Source organism: Gallinula chloropus (assembly GCF_964237585.1).
Source record: "Gallinula chloropus genome assembly, chromosome: Z".
Classification (NCBI taxonomy): Eukaryota; Metazoa; Chordata; class Aves; order Gruiformes; family Rallidae; genus Gallinula; species Gallinula chloropus.
This window is the reverse complement of record NC_140089.1, coordinates 64,270,925-64,292,548: the sequence shown is the minus strand read 5'-3', so window position 1 is coordinate 64,292,548 and position 21,624 is coordinate 64,270,925. Positions and strand designations below refer to the sequence as shown.

Sequence of the window (21,624 nt, the reverse complement as noted above, 5' to 3'; positions counted from 1 at the left end):
TTGCAGTAAGTCCACAGAATGCTTCAACAAATCCACCTGTTCCCTTACCCCTCACTAAGATGCTATACAGAATGAAATGGGAATAAAGCTCTGTTGGCTTTGCTGCTCAGGATATTGGGGTAGGGGTGGGGGAGAGGAGGTGTTAGTGGGGTTTTTTGATAGTTCAGGGTTTTGTAGCGATCAATAGTCACTCTGACTCCTTCTTTTCATCCCACTGTCAAGACCTATGCCCAGCCCATCACAGCAATTGAACAGGGATTGTATAGCTTTCTTCTTGTATTAGCTTTCATTTTGAATGGCTTCAAATAACCTTTCAAATATTTCTTGTCTATGTTAGTGTCTGTTAATATCATAGAGTCATAGAATTGTCGGGGTTGGAAGGGACCTCGAGAGATCATCGGGTCCAAACCCCCTGCCAAAGCAGTTCCCTAGCTCATATAGCACAGATGGGCATCCAGATGGGTCTTGATTCTCTCCAGAGATGGAGACTCCACCACCTCCCTGGGCAGCCTGTCCCAGGGCTCTGTCACCCTCACTGGGAAAAAGTTCTTCCGCATGTTGGTGCAGAACTTCCTGTGCTCCAACTTACAGCCATTGCCCCTAGTCCTCTCTCCACAGACCACTGAAAAGGGGCTGGCTGATTTCCCCTGCATCCCCTGCTTCAGATAATTATAGACTTTAACTAGGTCCCCCCTTAGTCTTCTCAAGGCTGTGTATCTACAATTAAATGTTTAGAATCGTACTGGATCATCTTGCTAAGTACCATGGTTCTCCAGTATGCTGTGCTGTAAACTCATTCACTTCAATACAGATTTTTACACATTTGAACAGTTTAAAAAAATAATCAGTCCAGCTGATAGAGTATAATGTAGTATAATATAATATACCATAGAGTATGAAGGTCAGACCACATCCTTTGCCACAGCAGGTCCCTAAATGGTAATGACTGTTCAAAACATTGCTTTATCAAAGCCACTTTATCATTCATACATTTTTAATGCTATGTGCATTTTGGTGGTGATCAAAGATACAGCCGTTTTGCATTATTCCACTTTTCTGCAGGGGAAATGTTTAGAATGGGTTAGGAGAGAAGGGAGTTTCATGTAGTGCATATATACTTATATGGACATCTTCCAAATAATCTACATTTTAAAATACCCTACCCACTTTCTTGATGTGTGTGCTTCTGGCTTTCAGGCAAAATTTCCAAGTAGTAACTATTTCAATCTGTTGTAAGTTTGGTGGAGGCAGATGGCTTTCTCTAAAATCTGTGTGCCAGTAAGTCTGAAAAGGATACCTGAAGTTTCCTGCTACAGTGTTGCATATTCACATGCTTCCTGAACTGCAGAATATCAGCATGGATAGAAATAACGAAGTAAGCTGCTTTATAAAAAGTAGTCCAAGAAAAGCTTTCAAACAGTCACTTTGAGAATGGTATTTTCATAAAGGTAGTGACTTTAATGTAGAACGGGTGGGAATGAAATCCTAGAGAGAAAGCTAAATTCTGTGGTATTTCACAAAAATAAACTGTGGGACTGTGTCATTTATGGGTTCCAAGTGTAGTGATACCCTTCCTAAGAAAACCTTTCTCAACAAATTCAGCGTACAAATGTCCACGTGTTTTCTGAAGTGGATTGATCTACTTCCTAGTAGGGTTTTTTATGTCTTCAGCTAAGGCTCTAGAGGGAATCAACCAGCTTAAAAAACAATCATAGAACACTCTACTGCTTTTATAAAGAGGAGTTAAATTTTTAAGGAATCTTCAGTTTTTAAGTGGTAATTTGAGATAACCAGGCGTTTCCAGTGAAATACTCAGAAATCAGCTGGATCATTTGAAAATTAGTTGTTGAAGGCATGTTACTCTGTTTGAGGTCTTAAAATTTCAGGAGTGAAGATAACACAGTGCTATTCCATCACATTACTTTTATTTGATTTTTTGAAAATTTTGAAATAATTTCTTAAGCCTTTTAATCCCCAGAGGAGTAAATCTTGTGTACATGGTACCTTAAGACAAAACCAGTAGTCATTTACCCATCGTTTTTCTTTCCTAAAAGTTCTCTGAACCTTCTTCCTGCATAAAAGAAATTCTTGCCAGAACTCAGTCTTCGTGTCTGTAAGATTTATTTTGCAGTTTACTTTTATTCTCCTGAAGTCAAGAAAGTGACTATAGATAAATGTGTCTCTGAAGCACTGGCAGCTGTGTATCCTCAATGAGTCCTGAGACCCAAGGAAGCTCCTACATAATCCCAAACTGAAATGGACTCAGGAGTGGAAGTCCATTGATAACATATTTAGGGATGACTTTTTGTCTTTTCACAGGTGAGGTGAGCCAATTAGTACTTTTCATGTATTTCTCTGACTACCTAATTAACAGCACCTAGCTAACAGGAGCTCTGTTAGTATAAGAATCGAAACCTCCTTCTGACTGTGTATTCTCTAAATTAGTTTGTCCATAAAAAGATTTTATTATCAAAGTTTGACATATTTTATCCATAATCATATTCTTTCTTTCTGCATTTTGTCTCTTGCATTACATGTTAACTGATAAATCAACAGGGTACTCATCTTCACAGATTTTCTCATGAAGCATGAGATGGTCTGTAGATAAATCACTCTAACATTTATATAACTGCAGTGGGTTAGAACTTCTGCTTCTGGAAGAGCTCCTTCAGCTGTTGTTCAGTTGTTGCTTCTTTCTGTTGCATCAGCTCCCTGGCTCCTTTGGTCACTCCCCAGCCATCTGGCTTTGACATTGAAGGACAATAGGGCCTGCCCGAAGCAGGCTTCAGATTCTCCCAGTATTCCTTTCTTGCCCTAAAGAAAAGAAAAGGAAGTTTAGGGGGGAGGATCTGGCACCTCAAAACACTAAAGGACACGTGACTTAAATCACCATTGCAAAGGGTCATCTAACTTGCACAGATGTCTCTTTCTAGTCATTGGAGTACCAATGAAGCCATGCAATGGAATGCCACATGCTTAACAAGTATGTTTCTGGCCTTGACAGGAACACTGTAAGCCACTCACCATTAGGAGCAGTCTGTCAGTTTTGATCTTAAGTTTCATGAATTACTTTCACATTAATTCAGAGCAAATCTTCAAGAGGGATAAGAATTTCTGAAGCTTTCCTACTGCCTCTTCACCCCTTTCCCTGCTCCCAGATCAGATTTAATTCTTAAAATCTATTAACACGGAGAATGTTTAGTGATACTTAGCTATCAGTATCAGTTAAGCAAGCCTGCTGCATGGACCAGTATAATCCTTTTCAAGGAGTGTGTTGGTGTGCTTTCCAGTTTGGATATACGTACCTTGCTCTAACCCAGGGTTTGGTATGCATGCTCAGGCTCTCGCCCCAGCTACCATGTTTCTCAGAACCTTCTGGCAAAAATCCTCTGTGAGGAGCCAGCTCCTCAGCTATTGCTCGGATGTGATATGGCTCAAATCCACAGCAACCTCCAATGTATCGAATTCCTAAGTCATAGGCCTTTCTTGCGTATTTCTGAACATCCCATCTGGTTACAATTCTTGGCTCCAGACCTGCAAAGACATTTGTATCTTAAGTTTCCACCATGTTCCCTTGCAGCACAGTTTTGGTAAGAAATCATGTTGTTGCATATTGTTTGCAGAACTGGTTGTAGATGTACATGTTTGCACTGTCAGAGCTAGGATTAGCGATGCAAACTTTCAGAAGTCTAGCTTTTGGATTTTGCTATGCTATCCTGAGCTATTCTTGTAAGCTTTTTTGGCCTTGCAAAACAGCACCTAGTATCTTCTGAGACTGATCAAGCCCGAAGTCATATGCTTGTCATTCTGCCAGAGTTCTTAGCTGGAGTATTGGAGGAGTTTTAGTGTTACGCTTGCATTTCCAGAAAGTTGAGGATATTCAGAGGGCTGGAGAGCCTGAGAGAGATGGGCTTGTTCAGCCTGGAGAAGGGAAGGCTCCAGGGAGACCTGACAGCAGCCTTCCAGTAGCTAAAGGAGCCTACAGGAAAGATTATCAGGAAGTGTAGTGATAGGGCAAGGGGTAATGGGCTTAAAATGAAAGAGGGTAGATTTAGATTAGACATTTGGAGAAATTCTTCCCTGTGAGGGTGGTGAGGCCCTGGCACAGGCTGCCTAGAGCATCTGTGGCTGCCCCTTCCCTGGCAGTGTTCAAGGCCAGGTGGGATGGGGCTTTGGGCAATGTGATGTAGGAAGGTGTCCCTGTCCATGACAGGGGGGTTGGAACGAGATGGTCTTTTAAGATCCTTTCCAACCCAAACTGTTCTGTGAGTGTACAAATTACTCCTTGTGCATCAGTAGCATAAGGGCAACAGCAACCTAACCTCTCTGAAGAAGCAAGGCTAGACCCCACCACAGGAACTGGCCACACATGTGGTGAAATACAGTGACTGAAAACAAGCAGTGTTCTATGGAAAGAAGTTGCCACACAGATCATGTTTTGTGGTGTTTTCCCCTTCCCAAGACTAACATTCTACTTTCCATTCATGTCAATACATTCCTTTTCTTGTATTTATTCATAATTAATTATCAATAGCTTTACAGTTTATGATAACTTTTATAGTAAAGAGATTAAAATTGTCATCAATGTTTGGTGATAAGATTGTAACCTGCTCCTAGATTTAGCTCCTTGATATATCTACTCTTGAGATAATTGGGAACACCAATTATAATGACCACAACATTTATTTTCTAAAACATTGTCTTTACTTAACTGGTGATATTTCAGAGCCATTGCAGTACCACAGAACGGGAAACACAGAAAACTGGGAAAAAAGTTCTACAGATAAATAAATACTGCTAGATGCTGCAGTCTGCCAATACAACATAGCCAACAATTTTCTAGAAACTGAGATCCTGTTGGCCTGTACAGAGGTTATGTACACTTCAGATATCTGTACACCTCTTCCTGCATATTGCCTTCCACAGAAAACAGAGTTAACTAGGTCAGTTTAACAATGATTTACCAGTTTATCTGCTGTCAAATGAACAGTGGCTCCTTCTGGATATTGAAAACATGCACAAAGTGAGCCTTCTCCAATTGCTCCATGAAATTTCTGAAAGCTGAGATCTCACACAGATTGCTTAAAACATAACAAGCCAAGAACCATAACAAACCAAAGAGTGAATCCTTCAATGCACTTGATTACTTACTGCATCTGTTCATCTTTTTTTTGCTTGCAATCAGAGGATTTATATGAAGGAATGAATAGAATAAATGAGTTCCTAACCATTTTAGACACCGCAGAATATTTTCAGAACTTGAGACATGTTATTATCATTTAATGAATGCCTCCAGCTCATGCTTTATTCTCTTTCCTTCGTTTATGCAGAGGAATTGAAAAAAAAATGTTCCTTAAAATCGCATCTCTCAAATTTTTTGCTACAAATTCAAGTTATGAATCGTTTAATACCTTATTTTACAGCCTGATCTTGAGAAGTATATGTTACCTGAAAATGAAAGATTTTTTCTATCAATTTGTAAATGTTTAGGCTGATTTTGCCATCTTGTTTTAAGGCAATGTAATCTTCTACGTGTCATCTTCTACATCCCAGCAAGAAACAAGCTCTATACAAGCCTTATATACACATAAAGTGGCTAAATCTTTCAGTCATTGTATAATCCACCTCCAAACTGCTCATCCATTTGTTAGTAACATCAAAGGACATATTCTATCTTCTGATTTGTCTCTAATCTCACTTATAGCAGTTACACTTGCAATACTGAACCATTGCAAGTGCAAAGTAATGTGCCTATTCCCAGTTCTGCATACGTATAGTACATTAAATCCCTATGTAGATAAACATTTTAAGGCTTGTGGGTCAGATGTCACAACCCAGACTGCTGGGGAGCTCTAATGCAAAAGCATGTAAGCCTTGGAATTTTTATTAGTGTATTTGCTCTTGTTCATTTCTTTCGACTGCTTACAGCTGTCCTGAACAAGGCTTTTTAGCACAAGAAAGAACTATGTTTTTAAACAGAGTTTAGGTTGTGGCACTTTTAACTGTTTTCATCACAATTTCACTTTCAGTCACATGCTGCAATACTACTGAAATACTCTCACTACGGGGATGACCTTTAATCCCGTATTACACTGCAATCCTTCTATGCAAAATGCCAGATAGGATAATTGGGACTGATCCTATTTATAGAAGGACACCTTGCAGCATCTTCAGCTGTACTAAAAGCTGTGGGGAAAAAGAACAACTGACAAGTTAAAAAAAAAAAAAAGAAAGAATGAAAAAAATTAGCATGCTTGTCTTACCAAAAGGAAACTCTGGAAGATCAATAAAACCCTGCTTTCCACAATCAGGTGTATGGAAAGCAAGTGGCTGGGACATCAGGTGGGCTTTCAGTTTAGCAGCCTGCAAGCCTTCTTTCATCAGTCTCACGGTTTCCAGGCAGGTATCTGGATCAAAATGGCAGTTGACTCCAACAATAGAAGCACCTAGGAGAAGGAACATAACTCCAAGTCACATCTCCTCTGGAAGTGGCAGGTTAAAGTTGTTAGACACAACTCTCCCGGAGCGGAGTTGTTCACTTTCACACCAGCATTATGAAAACAACAGTTGGGTCAGAGCCAGACTCAGCTCTCCTGAGGCTGATTGTTCCATTTATGTCCCCATCACACTCCTCTTCCTGATGAGGAGTCACATCTCCCACTCTCATATAGTTTGTTTCTTATTAGTGCTTAATCAGTGAAGACTGGGTTTGCACGGCCACATAGGAACCTGCTAGCTGTTTTCATAGCACAAGTTCTGCCTTTGGATTTAAACTGTAACTCCAAAGGAAAAGCCTAGTTGAGAACAGATATAATAAACACCTCCACCATCATTCATCACACCCTTGATTAATTCCTTCTGCCCTTCCCCTTGTCCTGCAAAAGCACAGCCTTCAATAGAAAAAAAGATTATTTTTTCTCATCCTCTTTTTCTCTCATCCTGGATTTGAATGGTGCTTCAGGCATTTCTAAAAGCACAAGCAGAGAACCAAAAGTGGCTTTGTCTCATAATTGTGACCCCAGAATTTGGGGTTAGCTCTGTAACCAAATTAGAGCAGGTCTAGGATTTTGCTCTATTCAGCGTCACCTGCATGTAGCTGTTCTGGTTAAGAAGAATTTCATAGCTCCATTTTCATATACTAGAATTCTCTAGTAAAGTACACGTGAAAAACTTCTCTACAGTCTCAAAACCTCTTCAGATATAATTGGAAAGCTCCCTACTTGAGATGAACACTCATTTATCTTGGTATTGAAGGACTTTGTTCCAAACTTTCAAAGGGGGTATTAAAACAGATTCTTACCAGCCTTTACCAGTTGGACAGCACATTGTCCAGGGGTCACACCATGCATGTCTCCTTCTGGACCAATGCACATCGTAGCTGCAACTGGCTTTCCAGATTCTTTTAGAACTTCAACTGCCCAGACAGCCTCTTCAACATGTTCAAAATACTGAAAGAAATTAAAACCTGACTATTTCTGTTTCTTGGAGAAGAAGTGTAAACACAATCCAGACCCCAAATTCACCAGCAATACAGTGACTTGATTCTCTTCTGATTTACACAGAATCAATTTCGTTCACTGGCCACCCAGCTGAAAGAGGATTTTTTAAAAGTTAATGAGTAAAACTAAGTAAGAAGTTATACTCTTGATTGGGAATAAAAATGCCCATACAGGAAGTTAGGGATTTATCCCAGAAGAATTATTTTTATCTAAAAAATCAACTTAGATTGATCATTTATGGTGTATGGGAGGAAACAGGAACTAGTCAGGATCACATTAATCTATCTTCTTTGTACCAGTACAAAATTTGACTTGACTGAGGTAGAAATTTAGGTTTCAAGGGCCTGTTCCAGGATGCCTCCAGATGCTGCTGTGCATCTAGAAAAATATCTGATATTACTGGAGCAGAAGTGTAACAGAGAATTTTAAAGGAGGAAGCAATATATACTTGTGGTCTCTAAAGCAGACAAGTGCCTGCTGAATGCATGTACTTCCTTTCAGATTTTACAAATTTACCTCTGCAATTAGGAAGTCCACATTCTTCTTCATGAAGACATCCAGTTGCTTTCGAAAGACTGCTTTAACCTCTGCTTTATCCTTGCAGCTTAAGTATGATGGTGTTTGACTGACTCCTCCAGCCACTAAAGCATCACCTTCATTAGCCACTTCTCTTGCAATGTCACAAGCAGCTTCATTCACTTTCTGGCACTGTATGAATATAGATTATGTCAGTTTTACCTGGTCAGAGATATGCATGTCATTTCAGAGCATGAAAAGGTAAAAAGCCATAATGGGTTGGTTGTTTTCTTCTTTTTTTTATGTGTTTTTTTTTTTAAATAATATTGGTTAGAAAGATCAACATGTTTTAAAAATACAACAAAACCTTTATGAAAAAAAATTCTTGCCACATCTAAGATATCTTATTATCAAATACTACAAAAACATTATTCCCTTTAATATGTCTTTAACAGTCTATTAAAAGCAAATGAGTTGGTTATACTTCAGTACATCCATTTGGTCAGTGGAAACCACAGTATGTTGTAATTTCTGTTGATTTGTAAAATTTTTGAATGTATTTGATAATTTTCAAAATGTAAGATATTAATACTTATTGAAAGCATTTAAAAATGTGTTATTAATTACCTAATGTTAAAGTTACCAATTTAAGAATAGTAAAGTGAAACTTATGACTGTATTAATTAATCACCTAGACTGAAAGAGATATTCCCTCTATTCCAAAATCAAGATGACTAGAACAGCTTGTAAAAAAGAAGTTAAGCTGGGAAAAAAGATCTGGGGAAAAGAATCAATATTTGGGGTAGATAGCAAGTACTGATTAGAGCACATTTCTCTGCAACCCATGGAGTACTGAATCTACATAGGTTTCTTTTAGCTGAAGTTTTCTGTGGCTGACTCAAAAGACCCAGGTGATTTTTAAGGCTGTTGCTGACAGTTCGTTTTCCATTTGCGCTTGTGCTCAGGTACATGTTTGGTAACTCCAGGAGGTGGAGCCACAAACCAGTGAAAGCCTGTGGGATCCTGCTCCTAGAACTGGCAGCAAATCAATCTTGAAAGCTTTGCTGCAATGCATTCCCAAGACCATGTGCTCTCCCAGCCCTTCTTATAGTTTTGCACGGAAGCAAGAGTTGCAGCATGGCTTGTTGCAGAGAAACTGTGTTTCTGGGACAATCCCTTCAGACATTTCCATGTTGCATCTATTAAATGTAGAGGCACAACATTTCAGATAAGTTTGGTTGTGACATTTTGGCATGAGTTTTTAATTTCCCTAGTGTCCAGATTGTTCTAATTTCTGACTTGGGATATCTTCACCAATACAAAGACGTTTCTTCTGCCCTGCTCCCTGGAGACTTTATTTTGCAGAGGTTGAAATTTACAATAGGATTAAAGGGGAAGGTATCAGAGAAAACATTCAGTGGCAAATCTTCTAGTCTCAAAGGAAATAAATATCCAGAAATGTTTGTGCCAGAAGTCCCAGCAGAGCTGGGGCCTTCGTCTAGTGAACACACACAACACCCTACAACTGCTTTATGTAAAAAAATGCCAACATGGTACTTCTGTTGCTATAACAAATTACCCTTATGCAAGGGATGGAATATTGATCACAGTCTATACTTCAGATTTTTTATTCTTACTTTACTGGAGACATGGTTCTAAAAAAACTTTCTCATTAGCCACTCAATATTCTATAGGATTCTTCAGTATTTTTGCAGCCAATAAGTTTCTCTGGATATTAAAGGGGTTTTTTCAGCTGATTTTGCTCTCTGTGCATTTAATCCTCCCGATACTCCAGTAAACTAAACTCCTCAGATGGGAAAAAGATTATGTGGGCATCCTCTTTTCTCTCTTCATCTTTGCCCCATTTTGTTATTTTTTTTGTCCTTTAACCTTACCTTTCCTGCTATTCCAAACTCTGAAATTGCATCATCTCACTCTTTGTTCCTCAAATACAACCAGAACTCATATCACAAAGTGTGAAAGTACTTGATGATCTCAGTACTAAACCTTTTGAAATGAATCCATTTGTTTCATATCTTCATCAAAACAGAGGTTTACTCACACTTAATTTCTCAGCTACATAATTGCCCCTGTTCTCTAGTTTGTCCTCGCTGGCATAAAAAGTGAATGTCTGCAGAACATTGGATCCAGCTCTGAGGAATTCCCGGTGAAGCTGACGAACTGCAAAGAATTAAAAGAGACAAAGAAAGATGCTTTGTACCGTTCACCATTTAAGAAATGTGGATAACAGCTACATATCAGGCTAAATAATCAACAACAATCTGATGCACTTAAGGAGTCAGACATATGACACAGAGTTTTCTTTTCAATCCTCCGTAAGTTGGACCTTTCACAAAAGACGCAGACTTAAGCTAACAGAAATGGGGAGTACATACCTATCTATGCATGTTGCTTACTACAGAGCAATACCTGACCTGGCTCAGAAGAAATAATGAGATCTCATTTCTAAATTTGTCAGTCTGGCAAAACTTCTCTCATTTTGTAATGGAGCTGGCAGCCTTGAACTCCCTGTTTTTGGGTATTTTTTGTGCGCGTGTGTGGGTTTTTTTCTCCATTCCTTGCTGCATTCTCAGAACCTCCCTCATTTTCCCTTCTTCCTTAGAAAGACAAGAAGGCCTGGTAGTTATTTGGGCTTTACAGCAGCTGGCGCAGCCAGTTGCTCCTTCTGCTCCTCACACCTGCTTTCACAGTAACATGACCCTTGAGCATGCAAGAGCAAGAAGCAGTAACGGGGGGAGGCTGCGCGCTGCACTGAAAGAAAGGAACACGTTTCCGGTGAAGGGTGTGCTTCTAATAGCCTATTAAGGGCTTATAAAAATTCTGTAACTAAGTTACAGACATAAAAAGATGTTTCAGCAAATCTTAGAAGGATAGATTCTAACCTGTGATAACCGATCATTTACTTGGAGCAAATCTGTGTGCCATTTTAGCCAATTTAAGCCATCTGCAGCTGCATCTATGTAAAGCAATGTCTTGCATTCCCGGTCAACTGAGACCTGCACTTCCCTGGAAGGACTACAATGTGGAGGGTCAAGGGTCTTTGAGGTGCAAAATAAGTAAGCTAAGGGGAAATAAAAAGTGCTGAACAAGTGCTATGATTTGTAAGATGTACTGTGCAGGGGCAGGCAAAGGTAGAGGTGGAGAGAAACAGAGAGGTGATGGGATGTCTTCTAGGGAGATGAGAGTCAGCAAATTATACCATCACCCTTTAGACCTTTGTTGAAGCTCTGCATTATCTAAGGCTATCTGTGATTCTAAGTTAGACATATTACACAGTGACCCTTGAAGACTGAGGAGGATTAGGGAAAAAATGCGGGTAAAGTGTATAAAGCAATGGAATAGAAGCGGCCAAGATCCTGTTCCTTCTTTCTATCCTCTTCCTTCCTCCCCCTTTATAGAGGAAAAATACTTATTTGGAAGGGAGAACACTCAGAACAATCCTTTTTCCACAGGATAAGATGAATTGGGTTCTGGGATTAACTGCACATCATACTAATTGGGTAAATGCTTTCTTGTAATGAAGCATACATAAATAGATAGTAGCACCTGCTTTTGCAGCATTTACACTAAACATTATAATCTTTATGCTGCAGGGCACAGAATAATTGCTCATTTTGCTTCCCCACACTTTGATATTTATTCCATCAAATGTTTATTGCAAAGCTTAGGTTCTTACGACATTTATCATTCCCCATACATAAAATACTCCCATTCCACTGTTTACTAAAAGCTGCCATTTTTCTGAAAGAATTCATAAACAAACTGTATTAATTCATAATAATTAAGAAGTTTTACAATGGCTAAAGCACAACAAAACAAGGTTAACTGCAGAATTATTTTTCACAAGATGTTTTAAATTATAAGCTTTATATTAGCTCCAGGACAGACTGGACAAATTAATGAGAGAAATCACTGAATGTTATTCAAAGCAAAAATAATCGAAGTCAAAAAATATCTGGGCTACAAATTATTCAAGACTTGGAGAGCATTCTGGAGACATATATCACTGTATGTTTCCCCTATTCATATTCTTACTCAGGCAATTGCCTTTGGCCAGTGTTAAGAGTAAGTAAAAGGGGTAACATGAACATTTGGTCTACACCTTCTTAGGTTATTCTTAATGGTAACTCTACAGTGTCAAGGGACAATTCTATTTAAAAGTCTACTGTGAGTTCTTATATATTTATTATTCAGCCAACCATGTTCACATTCATTACAGGATTACCATTTCCTAGTTAAACTGACCTGCTTCTGGGTGTTCTACTGTTGCTTCAGGAGTCCAAGGACCGGCTTTGACATATCCCCTCTTTTCAAGAGCAAAGACAAATCCTCCATCTCCAATCACAATTTCTCCAGCATCTAAGCGCTCTAGAATACCCTGAAAAAAGCAGGAGGAAAAGTTAACCATTACAGTTCTTCAGTTTTGTGGGTTTCCTCTGTCTTTCTTGCCATTACCTTTATTTGCAAAGTAATGTTTGTGGGCTACCAGAAACATCTTCACCATAATAATAAAAAGTACTCAATTTCCTTATTTAATTTCTCTTTAAAGAAATGTAGATCTTCTGTTTCTAACATAAGGTCTTAATACATGCATAAATATTACATGAACTTTTTCATTAATCAGTTTTATTTTATTCCAGATACATAGCCCCCAGAACTAGAAGTCAATGGTCCAATTCCATTCTTATGAAAATAAAACATGATCTTAAATTATCCTGTGAAATACATGAGAAGCTTCTTAAAATGAAACATGAGTGTCACTGGCCTCTTTATTAGCTCCTTTGCTCTTTAGCTACAATGCCATCTGCACAGAGCACAAGTAGCTTGTGACACAAAATGTCACAGCAAGCATCATAGAAAAGTAAGCACGTGACATTTTCCTACCACATAAGAAACATCTCAAAATGTTGGCCTCCATTTTCTGACAGACTTTTTACTGGCCTGGATTTACCTATCTAGACTTACAAAGTTAAGGAAAATCCTGCTGGCTTTGCACTGCTCTGAAATGTTTTAAGATGCCAAATTATAAATCTTACTGCACCCTGTGATTAACATGGTTTCTGCCTTAAACTCCATGCTAATGCAAGGAAAGTAGTAATTTGTTCTTCATTTAAAAGCATGAGAACAACATATATTGGTTGCACCCAGTATATATTTTTTCTTTTCATTACTTCATTGGCTTGTTAAAATTTTCAAAAAAGTATCTTGATACTGCACTAAACACAGCTAATTCATGCAGCTGGATTACAACCATAATTCTATGTAATTTAATAAGGATGAATACAGACCCTTTACTTTAACAAAGGTAGTGGGTACAGGGAAACATTTTCTTAATGGCACACCAGCATTTTGTGAGATGAAATCCGAGGGAGTGGAAAAAAGGAAAGCTGTGTGGGTTTGAATTTACTATGAGAATAATGTTGATAACACACTGATGTTTTAGTTGTTGCTAGGTAGCTGTAGTGCCTACACCAAGTCAAGAGCTTTTCTCACACCCTGCCAGCTGCAGAAAAAGCTGGGAGAGCACAGCCAGGACAGCTGGCCCAGGCTGGAAAAAGGGATATTCCCTGACACAGAACGACATGCTCCACATAACCAGGGAAGTGAGCTGAGAGGTGGGACTGCTGCTCAGAAACAGCCCAGGCCTGGAGGTAAGAGGTTTCCATGGGTGGTGAGCAATTGCATTTATGCATCACTTGTGTTTCATATATCTGTGTATACATAAAATTATTAGATTCTTCATCCTTTGTTATCCTAATAAAATGGTTTTATCTCGTCTCAACCCATGAGCTATTTTCCATTCTTCTACATTCCACTGGGGGGTGGGGGGAAAGGATGAGTGAGCAGCTGTATGGTTCTCAGTTACTGGCTGTGGTTAAACCACAACAGGCCTTTTTTGGCACCCAACATGGGTGTCAAAGGAAATGAAGGACATCATAGCAGATCTGCTGAGAGCATGCTAAAAATATTGTTATAACCATTCATTATATTAAGTTTAGTGATCGCTGGTCACAATGCTGTTTACTTGTTCTGAGAGTTGCGTTATGTAATATGTTGGTTGGCGTATATGCTGGTTATCAGTGTTTATGTGTGCTTTATCACCTCTGGGTGTTGGATTAAGGTTATCGCTCTGCTGTACTGTGTACCACTGCCTCATCGTGTGATGAAATCATTGATCGTCAGGCCAATCTAATATCCATACTCAGCAGGGGCAGATGGCACACAGATTGACAGTGATGGCTTCAGCTCCATACTTGGGGGGCCACCTGGTAGAAGCTATAAAAAATTATGCTTAGTATTTTTTTCTCCTTGGAGAGCCTGTATGTGGGGCACACACCTTCCTTTCCCTTCTCCTCCAGGCTAATTAAAATAGCTCCTGAGAGTGTTGTATCCTTGGGATGCTCAGACCACCATATTTCTATTGCAATCTCTCCTTAATATGGTTCAGGTCTTGTTTAAGGTTAAACAATTACTTAAGAACATCACCCAGAAATCAATCCCTTCAACAGGCACTGTGGTTACTCCAGCCCCTGTGAGAAACACTTGTGGCTTCTCAAAACCCAGTGGTAGGCACTGCAGCTACTCAAACCCCAGCAACATACACTGTGGTTACTCAAACTCCAGCTATAAGCTTTGCAGCTGAACCAGAAAACCAACCCATATCTGTATGAGTTGCTCTTATAGATAGGAAGAAATGGACATGAAAGTCAACTCATTTAGTAAAGGATGATGAAGCGGGGCCATCACAAGAACAGGACTAAGAGGCAAAACCGGAGATAACCACCCAATCCCTGTCCCTGAGTGAGGAACAAAATATGCAAAAAGGTTCCAGCTGTTGATTAGGCAAGCTGTTTGTCACCTGGCTGCTCCAATGCTGGGATAGTGGAACTAGTAACCTGGAATTAAAGGGTAGGGATGCCAACCAGGGAAGGGGGCATTTACAAGGCAAATGGAAAAAAAGCACAAGCCCTCAAGTCTCTGGAGGTGACTCTTGTCAGGCATCAAGGAAAGGTATCTGATCAAAGATGATGTTTTATGTTAAGTGGACAATGATGGAAAGAGGTATCCAGTACCTGAGGGAATCAGCTGTGTGGGAAGTAGTTCATTACTATCCAGAAAATGCACAGATCCACATGAAGTCTGAAGCACATGATGTAGCAGAAGCTTGTACAGAGCACACCGCTAGTGTACGCAAACTCATTGACAGCAATGGACTGGAAACACGAATAGGCACTGATGGTGGAAGACTTGAGGTTGACCCCTGGGATTCTGGAGTCAGGGATACAGAGATATCTCATCTGAGATAATTTTCTTTCTAGTAGCTGGTACAGTGCTGTGTTTGGGATTTACTAAGAGAATAATGTCAATAACACACTGATGGTTTAGTTGTTGCTAGGTAGTTGTAGTGCCTACACTAAGTCAAGCGCTTTTCAGCTTCCCACACCCTGCCAGCTGCAGAAGAAGCTGGGAGAGCACAGCCAGGGCAGCTGGCCCAGGCTGGAAAAAGTGTATTTCCTGACATGGAACAATATGATTCACATATAATGGGGGAAGCCAGCTGAGAGGTGGGATGGCTGCTCAGAAACAGCCTGGGCATTGGGATCTTTTTCACTGCAGCAGGTGAGCAATTACACTTGTGCATCACTTGTGGTTAATAAGTGTGCATATATCACTATATATAATTAATTTATTAATATTTTATTGTTGTTATTAATAGTATTGTTACTACTACTATTATTCTCCTCTTCCTTTGTTATCCTATTAAACCATTTTTATTTCAACCTATAATTTTTTTCCATTCTCCTCCCTATCCCATGGGGGCAGAGGGCTGGGGTGGGGAGGGGCATGGGCGTTGAACAAGGGCTGCATGGTGCTCCATTACTGGATGCAGTTAAACCATGGCAGAGGCTTGGCATTTTTGGATCAGGCACTGACATGGCAGGAAGGTGACAGGACTTCTCAGTACGGTGCTGCTGTGCAGATACTTGAGCTTGGCTTGCAGAGTGCTGGCTTGCAAATCTCTGCTTTACATTCTATTGCACAGTGTGGACTTTCCAAAATACTAACCTGATTAATATGGTGTGCAAGCTTTTATCTTTATTTTAGCTGGACCAGAGCAAAACCTCAATCTGCAGTACTCAATCTCCAAAATTTAATAGTTTTCAATGAGTCCACGCATTGCCTGATTACTAGGGCAAGTCTGTTCTGAGTGTAAATGTCAGGAAGCTTTGTAGAGGTTGTGTTTGCAATTAACTAATTTGCAGTCGTAACACAATGCCTCAAATGGGGCCTGAGAAAGGCACACAAGGGATCACTGTTTGAGTCCCTTCTTCCTCTGCCTGCCAAGGAATCTTTTATAGATGGACCCTGGTTCAGAAGCTTAATATGCAGAGGATAGGAGTGCAGAGGAAAAAAAAAAATCTTTTAACGTACAAGGAGCCTCAGTCATCACTTGTTAGCTGAACATTAAGTAATAAGTGTATGTTGACATGATATATGGATATCACATTTAAATACACTATAACCTTTTTTTTTACATTTAACAAGGCAGTTCTAGGATTTAACAGCAATTTTCCTTCACAGTTCTAGCTTTTTTTAAACTGTACTTTAAAATAATCTTCACTTTTGACACATGGAAGCAACATATTCCATGATTTAATAGACCATGTAATCTTAATACATAATATATTGTGATATATTAAACCTAGCAGTGGGGTATCTTACAGCAGGTGACAAAACTATAAAGCACAAAGTACTCAATACAAACTTACTTTGTTAGTTCAGATTGGCTTAAAATGTAGAATGGAAGTAATTTTTGTAAACTTTATTACTTGTCTGATACAGGCTCTGCACACTATTTTTACTTTATGCTGGGTGAAGTACTATTGGTTTAAACAGTATATAGCTAGTTTAAGTTCAGCATCAACATTGTTTTGTTCTGCTCTGGAGAACTACAACTGTGTACTCATGCCCAAACCAGATAAAAATGTAGCTGGACCATGTAAGTGAAAAGTCTACTTGTTCTACCTGTATCCTACCTTTCCATCATTAGAGAGATAAAACAACTATTAAAATCTTGAGCAAGCCCTCAGGAGAAGCTTCTCTCTGTCCTCTGCCTGTAGAGGGACCTTGGGGCAATTGCCTTCTGCAAGCTTTCTTAGGTATTATGACTACATGCCCATAAAAAAATTAGCAGAAAAAATACCTCCCCACCTTCATCCTTAATAACATATCTACTTGAAAGACCTAGAGTTCTTCCCATACTTTTCTGTTCTTCTACTCTAGGTTTATGTGCTACACAAACAAGTAAAAGCAGCTCAGAATAACAAGTGTCCTATTAATGATAATGGTGTTCTTCTGAATGGAAGACAGAGTAAGTGATTCCACCAAGCAGCAGTGCAGGGTAGCAGTACTGGTATTATGTCAGAGCCAGATTTCTACATTGTTCATGTTTGCCTTAATGACCAAAACAGCTGATGCCTGGGTAACTTTTTATACCTGCTTTTTTCTTTAGCTAAATGAGAGTGAAAAGGCCACGTATATATTGGAGATTATACTCATATTACAAACACCGTTGGTATTCAGTCATATAAATCATGGGAATCACAGAACGTTAGGAGTTGGATGGGACCTCGAAAGATCATCGAGTCCAACCCCCCTGCCAGAGCAGGATCTCCTAGATTAGGTCACACAGGAACGCGTCCAAGCGGGTTTTGAATGTCTCCAGAGAAGCCTCCACAACCTCTCTGGAGAGCCCAGGCCAGCAGTCCGTCACCCTCACAGTGAACAAGTAAGCGTAATTTGGGGCTTTAACATAGAGTGGGCACAATGCTGGAGGCAGAAATCCCACCCAGTGACAGTTTATGCCTATCATATTTACAATTTTAACGTATTGCACCCACTGCCTAGTTTGAGTATCAAAAGCAAAATGGTTTTGGACTTCGGTGGCTCCAGTCTGTGTGTGCCAAGAAATCAACATTCCATGAGCTGCTACAGCATTAAATTCAATCTGATCTATGTGTCTCTTAGCAGTGAACAAACCTCTTTAATGGCTGAGTGCTGCACCGGCACAGTTACTGCTGTGGCGTTAACTTCCCACAGCGTGACCTTACCTGCAGATACCGAGTACCTTACCGGGCGGCTAAGCAGCGCGGTCCGCGGGCTGTGCCAGGTCAGCAGCAGCTCCCCGGGAGGGTCCCCGGGCCGGACACCGAGGAGGCAGGAAAGGCGGCCGAGCTCTGCCCCGTGCCGCCGAGAGGCTCCCGGCGCCCCCCATGGCACCGGCGCGGAGCTGCCTCTGCCCTGCCGCCCGGTCCCGCCGGGGCAGCCCCTGCACGGCAGCAGGCGGCGGAGGGGAGCGCAAGTGGAGCGCCTAGCGGAGCGCCCGCCGCTGCCCCCACGCCGGGCAGTGCAGCGGGGCGGGCTCACGGGGAGAGCAGGGGCGCGGGGGGGAACATTACCCTTTTGCCTTGTTTCGTGGTCTTCCCGATCGGCAGCATCGTCCTCGCCTGGTGACGCCGGTTGCCCGAGCCCCGACCCCTCACTTCGGAACGAAGCGCAGCGTGCCCCGCCGCCTCAGCCCGCGCTTTTATAGCCCTGGGAGGAGGCGGGCCGCGGTGGGCAGCGCTGCGGGAGACACCCCCGGACAGCCTGGCCCCTGACCCCGCGGGGCACCCTGGCACGGCGCGTGGCTGCCCCGCGCCCTCCCGCCGCCGCCGAGGTCGGGAGGTGGCCGGTGGCTCCACGGGGCTCCCCTCTGCCAAGGGGCGGGCCGGCGCCCTCCCCGCAGGGGCTGTCCTCGGCGGGGGCAGGGACGGGGAGGGATGCCGTCGGGAGGGGCGCAGGGCCAGCGCTCTGCACCCCTGGTGCCGGTTGGGCTGCGTGAGGGATGAGCGCGATGCTGCGAGGAGCCCTGTGGCGGCTGCGGCCCCCCCGCCGCGGCGGCGGGCCTGACCCCCTCGCCGCGGCTGCCCTGCGGTCCCTCGGCGGCAGCGCGGGCGCCCAGGGGCGGTGAGTGCGGGCCCGCGGGCCGGGCTGTGTGACGGGTGGGCGCGGGCAGAGGAGCCGCGGCTGGCGGAGGGTGGCGGCCCCGCCGCTTCAAGGCGCGGCCCCCGAGGGCGAAGCTGCCTGGTGGGGGCTGTGCGGGGAATTGGGCCCCTTCTGCCGGCCGGCGGGGCTCCCGCGGGGCCGGCGGGGCGCGAAGGTCTCGCCCTGTGGGCAGGACTTCCCCCTGCGCCCAACGCGTTTCTGCGTGAAGAGCAGACCCGGCCCGGGGTGAGTGGCCGACCCACGGAGCCTGCTGGGCCACGACGTATCGAAATGAGCGGGAAGTGACCACCGGCTGTAAGCGGCACGAGGAAGTGCCAGGGTGAAGTGTGTGGGTGCCACAGGGAAGGTCCCCATCAGGTTCTTACCGGGCTCTGGGGCTCAGGGTGAAACTAAAAGGTTTGAAAAGAGCTGGAAGTAAGGTGAGGAAGACTTAAATTCCCAGCATGAAAGCCGCTTGAGAAAATCCTTCATGCCTGAGTTTGCTTACCGTGTGCCCCAGCATTCAGTGTCTCTGTTGAACGGCTGACTGTTAACTTGCAGGAAATTAATATGTAATCTCAGAACACAACACATTCAAGTGTGTGGTGCTCTGAATACGGAAAACCTGTGGTGTCCAGTTCTCCCACTTATTTCACTTTTCATTCATTGACACACAATGAATAAGCGTGGTGTGTCCTCCTCCTGCATTTGCATTTAAAATGTTGTATTGTTTTATAAGATCTCAATTTCTAAGGCATAAAACTAATAGCTTTGATTTCTGAGCGGGGGCTGGGAGGAAGACTAGTTACATATTAGAAAGCCTTTTGCCAGAGAAGTTGCAAAAGCAAATGTACAAGGAGGGGAGGTAGATAAAATTGAGTATTGATTAACTGTCCTGGAGGGAGAGTACTGTGGCTGCTACTGTACTAAGGAATCCTAGCTTGTCTCATATCCAAAAAGAAAGGGTTCTTTTTGCTTTGAATAAATGTCCTGATCCAGTTTGCTGCTTGGCTGTCTGTGGATGGGGCAGTAGAGGAAGAGGATCTGATGTTGCCTATGGCAGCTGTTCTGGTTTGTGATGGCTTAAACTAGTTGTGAAAATGTAGCATGATGTCATAGCAGATGGTGGCCACTGACAGAAACCCGTTTCTATAATGTTTTGAGTTCAGCAAAGTCAGAAGGTGTCAAAATTACAGTAAATGTTAAGTTTCATTGTTCATGAATGCAAACACTCATGTAATCTGCAGACACTGGCTTTAGACATTTATGAAGGAGCTTTACTAAGTTGACAATTTTTAAAGACTTTGTATTGCCTATACACTGTCATTCTGTGAGTACATTTCTTTTACTTGGAAAATAGGGTCTGCATATAAAGGTGTATTGGACAAATAAAGATTTAAAATTGTGAGTGGAAGTAAAGTTCCTTTGCTTTTTTTATTACTACTGTTTATGACTTACTTTGAGGGAAGGTAATCATGGACAGGTTAGGTTTTAGACTCCCAAGCAGATACCAGTTATATTATGATGGGAGCTGTAAACAAGGGATGGACTTTTTGTAACTGTCAGTGATTTTTATTTTTTTTTTCCCCAGGAAAGAAGCTCAGTCTCCTTCCTTGGGGAAAGATACCGCAGATACACTGATCATTGGAGGTGGTTGCGTTGGTGTGAGTCTAGCCTATCACTTGGCTAAGGCCGGCTTGAAGGATGTTGTTCTGCTAGAAAAATCTGAGCTCACTGCAGGATCTACGTGGCATGCAGTAAGAAATGTTTTGTTAATCTCTCAGATTAACAGCAGTTTGTGTATCACAAAAGTGGTGGAAGTTTCATTGGCTTTTTAATTCCCTGGCTTTCCAGAAATTAACTGTCTGGCTATTTTACAGACTTCACCACTGAGTTATTTCTAGATTTGCTGTGTAAGTTTGAGAAGTTGGTTCATCTATCGTAAGTGCACTTTTCCCATTTGTAAAAACTGGGGTAAACTGTATTTTGAAATTACTGGAAGGTAGTTGTTATTACAAATTTTTGCCAGTCAACTGGATTTAGACTTTATCTTAAATTTGTTTTTTTAAGCTTAAGGTTTTATTTAGAAGGTAATCTAATTTATATTCCAGAGTCTTTCACTGAGGTGTTTCACTGTTTTGCATAAAACAGAAATGCAAAATTTGGAATTATGTATAATTATAATTATGTTTATGTATGTGCCATTATATTTTCATGTATGTGCCATCCTGAAAGAGAAGTGATCAAGCACCAGTGTCCAGTTCTCAAAGAGTGTCACTGTCTCAGAAACTGATTCTTACAGAGAAAAGCACTTTCTTTCCCGCCACCGCTGACATTACACAAAATTTTGGAGGAGAGAAGCCAATAATTGTACAATGTGGGGGTTTTTTAGGCTTTACGTTTGTCTGTACTCTAAGGAATTCAAAAGCCATACATGGCAAGTTGGGGACACTTCCTATAATAATGCTAATCACAATGACATACTGGTGAGTACATGTGTTTGTATGTAATAACATATGTCAATGCCTGGAGTAGGTAGTGTAATGAAATTAAATAAAGC

The 21,624-nt window shown here is 41.6% G+C and overlaps 2 protein-coding genes across 2 annotated transcripts in view; one reads left to right on the top strand and one right to left on the bottom strand.

Moving 5' to 3' along the window:
- Window positions 1-1,908: 1,908 nt before the first annotated feature.
- On the bottom strand, window positions 1,909-18,709 carry LOC311203961 (betaine--homocysteine S-methyltransferase 1). The gene is made up of 8 exons (XM_084278769.1): window positions 18,497-18,709; window positions 12,282-12,414; window positions 10,078-10,196; window positions 8,016-8,207; window positions 7,301-7,448; window positions 6,264-6,446; window positions 3,306-3,534; window positions 1,909-2,814 (listed from the first exon to the last, which is right to left on the bottom strand). The coding sequence occupies exons 1-8, from the start codon at window positions 18,533-18,535 to the stop codon at window positions 2,640-2,642; spliced, it is 1,218 nt and encodes a 405-aa protein (XP_084134895.1). The 5' UTR covers window positions 18,536-18,709; the 3' UTR covers window positions 1,909-2,639.
- A 214-nt stretch (window positions 18,710-18,923) lies between these two features.
- Window positions 18,924-21,624, top strand: part of DMGDH (dimethylglycine dehydrogenase) — a 50,886-nt gene continuing 48,185 nt past the window's right edge. The window contains exons 1-2 of the mRNA XM_084278595.1: window positions 18,924-19,046; window positions 20,656-20,821. Of these exons, the coding sequence (XP_084134721.1) occupies window positions 18,925-19,046; window positions 20,656-20,821 (288 nt within the window). The 5' untranslated portion in view covers window position 18,924. The remainder of the gene's footprint in view (window positions 19,047-20,655; window positions 20,822-21,624) is intronic.

What these genes read in the sequence shown, in the direction of transcription:
- LOC311203961 (XM_084278769.1), bottom strand. Translation starts at nt 18,535, where the DNA reads ATGCTGCCGATCGGGAAGACCACGAAACAAGGCAAAAGG. An exon ending in TCTTCCAGAGTTTCCTTTTG is followed by an intron (nt 3,535 to 6,263) that starts GTAAGACAAGCA and finishes ATGTCTTTGCAG; the next exon opens with GTCTGGAGCCAAGAATTGTA. An exon ending in AAACCCTGGGTTAGAGCAAG is followed by an intron (nt 2,815 to 3,305) that starts GTACGTATATCC and finishes TCTTTTCTTTAG; the next exon opens with GGCAAGAAAGGAATACTGGG.